The sequence below is a fragment of the Rhea pennata genome, chromosome 8 (assembly GCF_028389875.1).
Source record: "Rhea pennata isolate bPtePen1 chromosome 8, bPtePen1.pri, whole genome shotgun sequence".
NCBI classification, from domain to species: domain Eukaryota; kingdom Metazoa; phylum Chordata; class Aves; order Rheiformes; family Rheidae; genus Rhea; species Rhea pennata.
The window spans coordinates 5,440,750-5,452,936 of record NC_084670.1 but is presented as its reverse complement, the minus strand read 5'-3'; the positions used below and the strand labels follow the sequence as shown (position 1 = coordinate 5,452,936).

The 12,187-nt window shown below is 39.9% G+C and overlaps 1 protein-coding gene across 4 annotated transcripts in view; it reads right to left on the bottom strand.

Moving 5' to 3' along the window:
• Positions 1–336: 336 nt before the first annotated feature.
• Positions 337–12,187, bottom strand: part of DAB1 (DAB adaptor protein 1) — a 114,586-nt gene continuing 102,735 nt past the window's right edge. For 3 of the 4 annotated variants that reach the window (XM_062581552.1, XM_062581553.1, XM_062581554.1), the window contains 3 exons: positions 11,351–11,899; positions 10,396–10,523; positions 9,379–9,462 (listed from right to left, as the gene is read on the bottom strand). In XM_062581552.1, coding sequence (XP_062437536.1) covers positions 9,379–9,462; positions 10,396–10,523; positions 11,351–11,899 — 761 coding nt within the window. Of the gene's footprint in view, positions 382–9,378; positions 9,463–10,395; positions 10,524–11,350; positions 11,900–12,187 lie in introns of those variants that run through there. The other variant, XM_062581551.1, reaches the window with a different exon arrangement.

Sequence of the window (12,187 nt, the reverse complement as noted above, 5' to 3'; positions counted from 1 at the left end):
ATTTCAAATGCTCGTTATTTATATGTGGCATACAGAAGACAACACATGTTGAAAAGAAGATCGAGGAGCAAGATTTCCTAGTCTGGACACCCGTGACTTGTGGGGACAGGGCTGGGTTCTTGGTATGACAAGCAGGGACCGTTTCTATTTTGTGCTGCCAGAGGAATCTGCCATTGGTTGCCAAAAATTATCAGGAGCGCTCGTAGAACCGATCCAAGAGGGCAATCATCTATCCTTGTCAGACAAAATCAATCGGAAAAAAAGCATGAAAGCCAAAGGCCTGCCAGGTTCTTGGTTTTCATTTGAGTCTTGGAGCACCACAAGCCTGTACCAAAGCTATTTCTTAGGTCTGTTGATCTGGGCGTAGAGAGGTTCTGCTTCCTGAGGATGACAAAAACAAAGTAAGCGGCATTGTCTCCACATGTTTTCAGAGCATTTTTAGAACATCTGCTTGAGAACAGCAATACCTCTTGAGATCAGACCCAAAGGACACGTTTGCTCTGTGCTGCTTTGAACGCTCACAGCACCCCAGCTGAACTGGAAAGAAAATGCGACGCTACAGCAGCAAGTGAACGCTTATAATCAATTCCTTGTTCCAGTATTGGCTGTGCACAGATCCTCAGGAGGTATTGCTGGGCATAGACGTATGAAGAAATGAAATGATATTTATATGACTGGATGGTTTGGAGTTTACAGGCCATAAATGTAGCTGGCATAAAATGCTGATACTCAAGTCAGGCTGCGAATCCCACCCCAGCAGTGCAACAACAGAACAAAACTGCGGATCTCACACAAGTCACGTCGAAAAAATGTTTGCAAACAGAAATTGCTGCAGAAAGCTGAACTAATGAAGCTGCGATGAGACTTAAAATAACAGTATTTTCATATAGATATGGCATGAGTTGCCTACGAAAAATGAGCAAAGGTAGCTCTGCACAGTTGGGTTAGGAGTTGGTATAAGCGCGAGGACAATCATTGCGAACAGGAGGAAAGTGTGTCGATCTGCTAACGGACATTTTGTTGTGAATTTCCTGTAGGCTGGGTGGAAAAAAAGCTGCAGTGGCTTCAGCAGACGTTCTGTGTTCTCTTAATACTATGTTCATCGTGGCTGCAATGTAAAGGAAACCATCCATGCACCCCTATAATCCATTCTACTTCAGTGCCAGAAACTAATTTATTAAACTGAGAATGACATCTAAAAAAAGAACAAGACAGGCAGAAAGGCTAATTAATGCCATACTGCATTAACTCTCCACAGCTTGATAAATACTCAAATACCATGGCATGACGTTGAATTTAACCAAGTTCGAATGAAACTCACGTTACAGCAGTATCAGCAAAAGTTGACTTTAAGTAAAAAAGCAAGAAGGTTGGCCACAGAGGAGCACAGAAATGTCTGACAGGAGGTGGCACCAGATTTTAATCACTGATTACAAAGATGACACTGCTGATCAAAAAAACAGCTTAAAGCTGTATCCACAGGTTCATGTTTACTCAGTCTCTGGGGTTACACTCCAAAATACAGTCTGCTTCCTATTTGCCAGGGAAGGTTTCTCCTTCTCTTTTATTTGTTGAAATGACTATATTTCTGCAGTTAGCAAAGATTTTACTTTCTCACCTCCTACCTACACAAAGGCCTGAGTCCACTACAAAAGCATCAGGAAAGGATGAGCAAAATCCCCTTTGAACGATTAAATAAAAGGTCTTGGAAGTTATCCACAGAAAGAAGCAAAAACATTTTGTGACCTTGAAAAAAAGAAGGCAATCAGAAGAGACGACTGAGAGTAAATAACTGCGTTTGACATACTGTGTGCTAAGTCTACCTATGCCAGCTCTCACGTATGGCAGACGTGAAACTGGCAGCATGATCTATCACAGCCGGTCCTGCAAAAATCTGTACTAATTAATGTGGGAATCTGACACACATCAGGCCATTCCTCAGGCATCTGCTGAACCTGAAATGACTGCAGAAGGAAGCAAAAAGGAAGAAAGAGAAGAAAAGGGGAGGGAGGGCAGGAGGGAGACGATCCCTTCAGAACAAAAGATACCAACTTTTCAAATGGCCTAGGAGAAAAAAAAATAAAAATGTCAAGTGTGCTTGCTAGAGTAGCCCTCAAATATCTTTAAGATATGCAGATGCACCTAAGTAACAGGCATCCTAAGGTGTCACTGAACTTGAAATCATCGGAAGAGAGGCAGCCCGAAAGCCGGGAGGAATTCAGCATCGGTCATCAGTTTCCACAACTCACCTGGCAGACTTAAGAACTAGAAATTTCTAACTTTTATTCCTACCCGATATTTATTCTGAACTTACACTCCATGTGGCAAAGGCCTGCACTTAATGATTTGAGAAATTTTTCTTCTAGATTAGAGCATTTTGAAATAAAGTTGTGCTTCCTTTTAGCAGATTTTTCCTTTCAGATGGCTAAACGAGAGAATAATTGCTATACTTGCATGAAAGCTTCTGAGCCAAAACTTTTTTCTTCTTTTCAGTCAATGACTGGAACTTACTATCTAATATTAATTTGAGGTAGTTCAAGCCATACATCTTGACTATGGACTGACATTGGAAAAGGCATTTGCAAAGAACAGATAATAATACTCAAGAGAGCAAAAGAGAGGAGAAAGGGACGGAGAAGAGCAAAAGCAGAGCCAAGTGCTCTCAGCTTCACAGAGAGCGTCCCTCTCAAAGCCGGCCGGGGGGCTCTCGCCAGCAGCATTCAGGGAGGGGCTAGCAGGCAGAAATCAAACCCTTTCTTTTAACATATTCCACTCAAAAGTCATAGGAAGTGTCATTAAAAGGCAAGTGAGTCTAATTTGTTCTCACAGCATTATAATCACCTCACCCAGTTTTTCTGCTTTCTACTTCTACCTCTCTGTTAGGAATAGACCCCAGAGGAAAGAAGTGAAAGAAAGTGTCATAGTCAGAGGAAAAAAAAAAAAAAAAAAAAAACAGATAAAATAGCATACAAAGCTTTCCCTTCACACAAATGCCCTGAATCTTAGTGTTCTCCCCTTCTAATGACTGGCCCAGAAGCACCTCCGATGTGCTTTCATTGACCTGCAGCAAGTAACCGAGAATGCAGAGGGGAACATCTTTTGCTCCTAAATCCTACTTGAAGGGTCCCATCATCTTTAGGGATATGCAGTTCCTCATAAATGTTTGAAAAGGAGACATTTTCGTATTTGTTTAGAAGCTGCTATGAAGTTAGTATTTGGCTACATCCTCATATCCTCACATACCAATGCGGTTATTTATACCATATAGTGCCTCCAAATAAACTTGTGCTACAGGAAAAGGATACTATTCACAGATTGGGTATCTCACAAAAGTGAGGGGTTACAGTAAGGGATCAAAAACGTTTAAACACATGCCTTAAGTTAGACATCTAAATATTTAGGAAGCTACAAGTATATTGTGCAAGTATTATGAACTCTGCTCATTGCAAAAACCGCTCAAGAGAAAATTTTCCCTAGTAAGTGCCACAGACTTATTTCAGACGCTTCGTGCTTAAAATTGCTTGTTTACTCTGTCCATTTTAAGAAATGTCTTGTGTAATACCTGACACCATTGCAAACAGTAGGCATCCTGAGTACAGTACACTTCACTACTGCATGAGACAACAAGGTTGCTAGTGGTTTTGAAGACCGTTATGTAAAATGCTGCAAGTAATTTTACATCCAATTTTAAGGTATCAACGTCTGCTCCCCAAGTGAACTAGCCATCGTAAAGCATTTCAGAAAGATTCAGCATCCGGTTGGGCTTGTTTGGATGAGCTCACTCTCAAAACAGCACAGATAGCGCTTGGTCAGGAGGAAACTAGTTTTACTTTGGCAGTCCTTTCATCATTGATTCAGGGCACCCTGCTATGCGCAAAGCTACAGACAAGATGTTCTGAATTATAGAGGTGAGGCCCTCATAGATTTGTTTGCCCTTTACAATAGATTCTCAGCACAGGTTTTACTCCTGGCTGACTGATCAGAAAGGGCAGGCTCAAATGATAGAGTTTCATGAAATAAGTGCGCTGGAACGGCAGCCAAAATGAAAATCTTGTGCTGAGGATGCAAGCGAAGGGAAATGGGAGTGCAATGCGTCTTCTCTATTGCATGCTGATTCAATGAAACAGGACATAAACTCGACAAGCAGTATTCAAAGTAAAAATCTTCAGTGATAATTCCCATTTACTCATTAACAGCTAGTGGCTTATGTCTGATAATTTTTATTACAGCCAACTTCTATTAGTTGCATAAATATGCCAACTGTCTAGCTAGAGATTATGACTGGAAAGCTCCTCTATTCTTTCAGCAAACCTACCTAGAAGTATTTTCTAGTCTCAAATATCTAGTTTAATTATCAGTATTTTAGAAGTTTTTGTCATTTCAGTACAACGATGGATGCTATACACCCATAAATAAATAAATAAATAAACCCACAATGAAAACTATGCAGAAAGATCAACCTTGCTCCATCCTTGTCCCAGCATAATAGTGAACTACAAACACACCTAACCAAACAGGATCCATTTAATTTTACTGTCCTTCTATGTATCTGTCAGTTCCTCTTAATTTTTGAACCCCATGGTCAGTTTGAAGCAAACTGCTCAGAAGTCTCTAAGCTACCAAATTACTGCAAGCATCATGAAAAACGGTTGTTGTGCAGAAGACAGAGAACATTGAATGTCCTAACTACAGAGAAAGCTATGAGAGCTCAGCCCTGAACTGCTGTGTTTGGCATTGTTGGATGGCCACTAAGCAAGTACATGGCTCTAGGTGAGCTACATAATATGCTGTCTCTTGCTCAGAGAAAGGAGGAGAAAGGGAAGGGTACCTGGGCACTTCAGGAGGACTTGAGATACTGGAAGAGGTGAAAAACCCACGTATAAACTGGTCATATTAAAATGGAGAGTTCAAAGAGAGAAGGTGAGATGATTAAAGCCGCAGAGAGGAGGAGAAAGCTGTAGGAAGCTGTAGGAAGCCTCCATCCACAAAACAATCTGGATTTCTCTGGATCTTACCCTTTAAGATTACCTGGGAAATATGAGTAAATAAGCACAGGAACAGGGCCAGAAATGACAACTTAAGGAATTATTTGTAATGAAGCAAAAACTGTGATCCATCTCCAAGACCATGACCTTATTTACTTTTTCTCTGTCAGATTTATGATTCTCGTTGGTGGTGTCTCTTTAGTTCAAGAATAAGAGATCTAGGACCTATTGTAAGAGCAGGTCACCTATAATCATAATGACGTCTCTCTCCAGACTATATTCAATTCCTATTGAGTCAGATGAAGGAGATAAAAGGTCCGCAAATATGGGTCGAATATTTTGAGTCCATTCAGTGCAACACCAAGTGGATGAAGAGTAACAGTAGGTTGCAAAATCAGCTTAACATGCCCCCCAACTCTCTAAGCTGGCAGATAAGACACTACTTTGTCCATGAATTGTTATTTTCTGTCAAGTTTCTAATAGTATCTGAGATAAAGAGTTACAATTGTCCATTCTGGAGCTAACACATTAAGAACATTTATCACTAAGAATGGCACATGTTCAAAGATGGAAGATGGCACTGGGCCATCAAAGTACCACTGAAAGCTGATAGACAAATATTCAGTTGCTCTCGTGACAGTGCTGATAGCATCATGAAGTGTGTGACATATTTTGATGGCTTATAATTGTCTGCACACATTTCATGGAATAACAAAACAACTTTCTGAGGAAGATATGCTCTAGCCACAAATGTTTTGAAGGTTTCCTGAGAATCTCTCATGAACAACTGCCAGTTCCAATTCTTGAACTGGGCAGCATATCAATAGAGCTGTATTTGTTCCAGCATTTTAAATGGCTTTTATTGAAACAATTGTGCCATAAAACAGACCATTATTCTCCTTCTGAATTTTTACCCTGTTGCTAGTTTTCCTTCAAGAATCAGTTTGCATGGTCCGTACAGAATCAGATAGCATTTACAGCATTAGATTCCAGTGCTTAGGTCTTATTTATTCTTTCTACAAGCAGGATTTCTTTTTTTTTTTTTTTGAGATGCTAGCCAATATAATCATAGGCCTCCTAAGCACTCTGATATCAGAGTGTCAAAGTTCGCTCCTGTCTTTCCTCTTTCTCCTCCCACTCAAGGGCTCCCCTTCCTATAGCCTTTGCTAAGCTTTTCATTGTAGCTTCAGGGCTCTCTAGTGTGTGGGGCTCCCATGGAGTGTGAGACCCATTGCCGAGGTTGACTTAGGGGCCGAATTCAACTGAAATAGTCCCAAGAGGAGAAACATCAACATCAGTGGGATCTGCACGTACCTACCACATCTGTGGGTCAGTCCCTGTAATTCAGGGTGACTGGATGCACTGCTGCAAAGATCAGATGATCAGATGAAAACTCATCTTTTCAAATTTCTTGCTTTAACCAAAAACGTTAATGATAGGATGCTCATAGTACATTCCATACAATCACAATAAAATTCAGCTTTCTCTCTCTTTCTCTTTCCTTTCACCATTGTTAGCCTCTGCACAAGCTGGAGAGAGACATAAGGATTACATAGCTTAAATATAAGTCAGCTGAAGACAGCAATCTTATTCAGTGTTCTCCTCGCGCTTTCTGGACAACTGCTATCCCTGCTCACACTGCTTCTCATCTCCAACCATAAAGGATGAAAATGTAACTTATCCATGAAATGTCACATTTACCTACTAAGAATCCATAGTCATTTCTAAAAAGGTAACTTACAACAGCAGGATGTGGTTTTGTTAAGTGGAAAATCGCCAAAGGTGAGAAGAAATGAAGGTGCCGAAAGAACTGTTTCTCAATGAGAATAGGGAGAATCAGAAGAAACCAAGAAACCAAATTGCTAAGGTATATTGAAAGACTGCAAAAATACCAGCAGGTGAGAATTCTGGATACATCATACATCCAAGACAGGATAAACAAAGATATTGTATGTGCGCTGCTGATTTCACAGAGATGCTGGGAGTAGATGCATTTGAAGTTTCTGAACACAACACTGTCATGCTGCTGAAAGGTCCATTCATTGGAGCTATATACTCTACTGTTCTTGGTGTGACAAATGATGTTCTGAAAGAGCTAAGCAATCTCCATCTAACACACAGAAACGGCTTTTATGCAGACTGTGATTCTTTTGTACTACGTGTATCTCTCCATTAAGTTTCTCTCAAAACACTGGGCTCAGCACACAACACAGCAGTACGTCTTGAATTGATAATTTTCCATGAAAATTAGGCTTTGCATTGCTCTGAAGATACGACGTTTCAGAATTAGATGGGCTGGTTTTACAAGTGGATTTCCTACAGACTGTTGCTATACGGTGCTGCATTGAAGCACAAAGATACTAGTACTATATCTTCAATGCAGAGAGACTTTCTTTTTGTTCAGTTTCCTGTTCCTGCCCACAGCTCTTACGAATTGCTGTAATAATCACAATAATCAGTAACATTATTTTACAATTCCCATAACATGTATCAGAGAATTATATATATTTTATACAAGTCTGTACAAAAATTAACAGAAAATACAGAAAAAAAAATATGAGCCACTGGTAACACACTGTTCTTGAAGCTCGTATAGACCCCTTCCAGGTAAAAGATTGTATTTTACTGAGAATTACAAAAAAAAGAACAAAAATTCTCTCACTTAACTGCCTTGCACAGTAATTGGCAGTAACAATATTAAACTGCTGTTTCAAGTTCCACAACACCTGAAAGGTAAAATGTGTATGATGCTGATTTACAAACAATGCTATCTCTAACAATCAGAAAATTAGAAAGAGATTTTACCATCGTTCTCCCCTTGATGGATTTCAGAATTATCTTGACTATCATAAAGAGTAATAAATAAATGTATACAGCTTTGTAGAGGGTGGAATTTTGATAAAGGCCAAATCCTCTTTCTTCAGTTGAGAACAAACTCTTAAAATGGTTCAAACGCTGTATCAGCGCTGGCTGGGGTCAAAGGCAAAGCCAAATTACCAAGCGGTACCATCCAGCAACATTTCCTGACAACCTGCCGAGGCAATTCTAGCTAAAGCACAGGGACCAACGGATGATCTTGCCAAGGCAGCTCATCCAAACTCAACTCTATCCTTGCACTGTCATTTTTAGACTTGGAGACAAAAGGCTTAATGCTACTTTTGCTTCAGGCCCTGAGGGCTGAGCATGATGCTGGTGGAGCTAAAGAAGCAGGAGATGCCTTCACACAGCATTATATATTGTTGAGCAATAATCTGATTACTCCGTCAAGTGAATCATGGCTGTTCTCTTAAAATTTCCCCCCCCACTACATTAATACACAAAGCAAGCTGACTCCTAGTGAAACTATTAATTTTGACTTCCAACCAAATTATTTAGGCTCAGGGTTGGTAAGTCATTCGTAAAAAGGAGAGCAGCGTTTAGACAAAAAGAAAAAGAGTTCCACCACTGTTATAGATTTGCCCCAGGAGCTCTGCGCTGAAACCTAGAAGCGATATTAGGTCATGTATCCGAGTAATACAAAACATGAATGACAGTGAAAAGATAATGAAACGTATCCTTCAAACTGTACCACTAGAGAGTATTTGGATGGAATTACAATGCTCAGCACTCAAAACTTTGTAGCTTTACGGTCTCTTTGGTAAAACATACATATTTATCAGAACAAATCATAGAACATTCACTAGCAACAACATTTTCTAATGGGTTATGTAACACAAAAGAGGAAAAGATCATCTTTCTCATCTGTCTTGATTTAAATGACCTATGCTTGATGAATATGCTTCTACAACTTCAGTACACCAACTGTAACATGAATGATAAGTTTCAAAAGTTTTTAATTTGCATTTGGAGATTAGCATACATGAATCCATTTTAATAATTTTTTACATGCAGATAATAAGTATGTTTCTTCTACTGATTATCACATTGATTTAGGGTACTGGTGTTCACATATCATTATGTAATGTTTATTTACTGTTTGTTATGTCTTTGAGTAAAATGTCTTATTCAATCTAATATGTTAATCTGAGTAAAGGCCAGAGCAGATTTCATAAAAAAAATGTCTGCCTAATACTTTGTTAGTAATGGCTCAGTTTCCCTATATCCCCCTAGAATTTGAACAAGTAGTAAAGTAAGTCTACATTTCTTTAAAGCATGCAGGCAGCCAAAACACACACATTTGCGTAAGTTGCAACACTTAGTGAATGGCAAAAGCCATGCAAACCATGGAGCACAAGGAATACACTGTGGATAATGGAGAGGAATAAAGGAAAACGTGAAAAGGAAAAATAAACCATGCATCCATGAAAGCAATGGTAGGTACTGGTGGAAAAATAAGTGAGCACCTCAAGATGTAGAGAAAAAAAGGACAGATACCTACCCCAACCTGCGCTATCTAGCTACCGACCTGTGGACTTATAGTATCACCAGTTGGCTCACCAAATGGATCACTGTTGGATGAGGCCTGAGACCCATCAGGCTAGAATACAAGAACATAACACCTTTTTTTCTCAACAATAGAAAGTGAAAAGTCAACACGAGGTTATTTTCATGCTGTGGGCATAACAAGTACATCCTATCTCATGAAAAACAAAGTGAGACCTCACCGCTGATACATCCTCAAAAGCTTTACTAATTTGCTATGGCTGATGCAGGCAGGAAAGGACCACTCCAGTACCTGTTGGAGTCCATGCAAGAGCTGCCACAGACTTCAGAAGGTACTGGAGCAGACACACCAGAACTGCAAAAAGGCCCTGAAAGCAAATGAAGCTATATGAGTAAGAAAGAGTCCAAGATCGTGCTATTTTTTTATCTTAGGGTCCTTTTGTGTACAGATGCCCTCTTGCCTTAGGTTCACTTAGGCTTTGTCTGCCTAAGATACCTTGAGACTTAAACATACCACTTGGATAACACTTCTTGCTTTGGTCGACTGAGTCTAATAAGAGAAAAAAAAATCACATACTCAAGGCCAAAACACTGAGGGATGTAACTAGGCAAGCAAGTGGGAGGCAAGAATGCGCAAAACAATGTCAATCATCCTCTGTTTTAATACAAAAACTTTCACTTCTCTTTCTGCAGTCTCAGCATATAGGTCGTCTCACCTCAAACTCCTTTACCATGCTCATATGCTAAAAAGGACATCATACACAACTGAACCATATAACCTCATATATGAAGTTTGGTTCCTTGATTGCAATGTTAGTGCGTATCAACATAAACGTCATACTGATGTTCTTTACCGAAATCCAACCTGGAAGTGAATTCTCTCTGCAACTCTCCCTTGAATACTTAATATACCACCCAACTCTACTAGAAAAGTTATTTTTGACACTATCAAACATTTAGGTAACATCCTCCCTTTTTCTAGCTAAAAAGAGGCTAATCAATGTTTAGAAACCTTGTTGCTACTCACAGCCTCCTGTTCTTCACTTTTGCTTGGGCTTTCAAACCCCTCTTCAAAGAGGTCATCTGCAGCAGGATCACTGGTATGAGATGCTGATGATTTTGATGGAGAACTCTGTCTGGGTGCAGGGGTTGGAGCTAAACAAAGATTAAGGTAACAGCAACAGAATATATATCCATTAATTTGTTCAGAAAGACAAACCAGTACAAAGTCTGCTCATGCTTCAGAGTCCTAAACTTCATTACCCCAAAAATTATTTTCTAAAGAGGAATTATATGCAGTAAATTTAAACATGTAAGTTATTATCAATTTCAGATGTTTGATTTCACTCAGCAGTTTCCAAATTAGTTTCAGCTGTACCTGACATACGGCTCTAGTAACCCAAGGGACGTCACCACATTACATTAACGATGTGCAAGCTGCCTGCCCTATGGCAGCAGAAACATAAGGTTTCCTTCTGGCCCCTGGTAAATCTTTGTCTCATTAATTCCCCTTGCCAGTGGTCTTTGCAATATCCCCCCATCTCTATGCTACAACCAGCATAAGCATACTTTAAAGCTCTTCACTGAATTTCCCTGTGTTCAATACATCAAACTAGAAGAATATTCATCCTGATTTCCGCAACGTATGCCCTGAATGGGACACCAGTGAAACCACTCATAAGGCTGAATGTCACATGTATTTTCCAACCAGCCCGCATATCCCTAGCACAGAAGATGTATTACTATCTTATTAGAAATTAAATTTAAGACTGTAACCACTGGGGCTGTTGATTTCAATGGTCTCTGAAATTCATCTGTAACATTTTTCTTTATGGCAGGAACACATCTAATAAGCTAGACCATGCATGAAGGTTCTAAATCCAATTCTTTGTTCCAATTTACTATATGAGTAAGAAAAGTAAATGCTCTGAGAAGCAGTCACATTTGAGGAATGTTACAGCTGAAAGGGTATGAATACTCACGTGAATTTGTAGATGGTGTCGTGGAAGTCACAGGAGTCAAATTTAACTGAGAGATGTCAAAGTCATCACAATCATCTGCTTCCTGTGCCATCCCAACTTTGTTAAAATAACTTGAGAAGGCCTCTGAGGTACAACTGAGGGAAGGCTGATCTGGTTTTCTTGATGGCACTGGTGGAGGCTGAGCCATCTGGAAATCTTTAAACATTTCTTTTCCCATTTTCTGTCTGGGCCTGTCTGTCTGCGGACTTGATCTGTTGGAATCACTCGTGGGTGGAACAGTAGCTATAGGAGCAATGGTACCTTGAAACATGGCTGCTTGTAAAGGCAGAACAGTTTGTGTTGGCATGAAGGCAGTTGGCTGGAACTGACCAGCTACAGATGGCCACGGTTGCTGAGTAGGAGGAAAAATACCGGGTTGGCCCCATGCTATTGGTTGTCCTCCCTGCATCACCTGAGCAACTGGAGGCTGAGCACCCATGGCCAACTGCTGTTGAACAAGTGGTTGCTGTCCCCAGAATGAGGGCAGAACAGCTCCCATGGCAACATAACCTTCAAACAATAAAAACAGCAGGAAAAAAAGAAGATTTTAACATCAATGTCAAGAGCATGCAGAATTAGCTACACAATAACTCATAAACACACAGACTGCATCAGTGACGCCTGAGCTTCAGCACAATTATAAAGAAAACTTAAAGTCATGGCTGAATTTATGTCACTGGATACATAGTTGTGTATGAACACGAAAGGTGGGTGGATATCAGCAATCCTTCATCTCACCTGTAACTAGAACTAAGCTGTAGAAAACCTGTATTACAAATTAAACCATGTAATGCAATG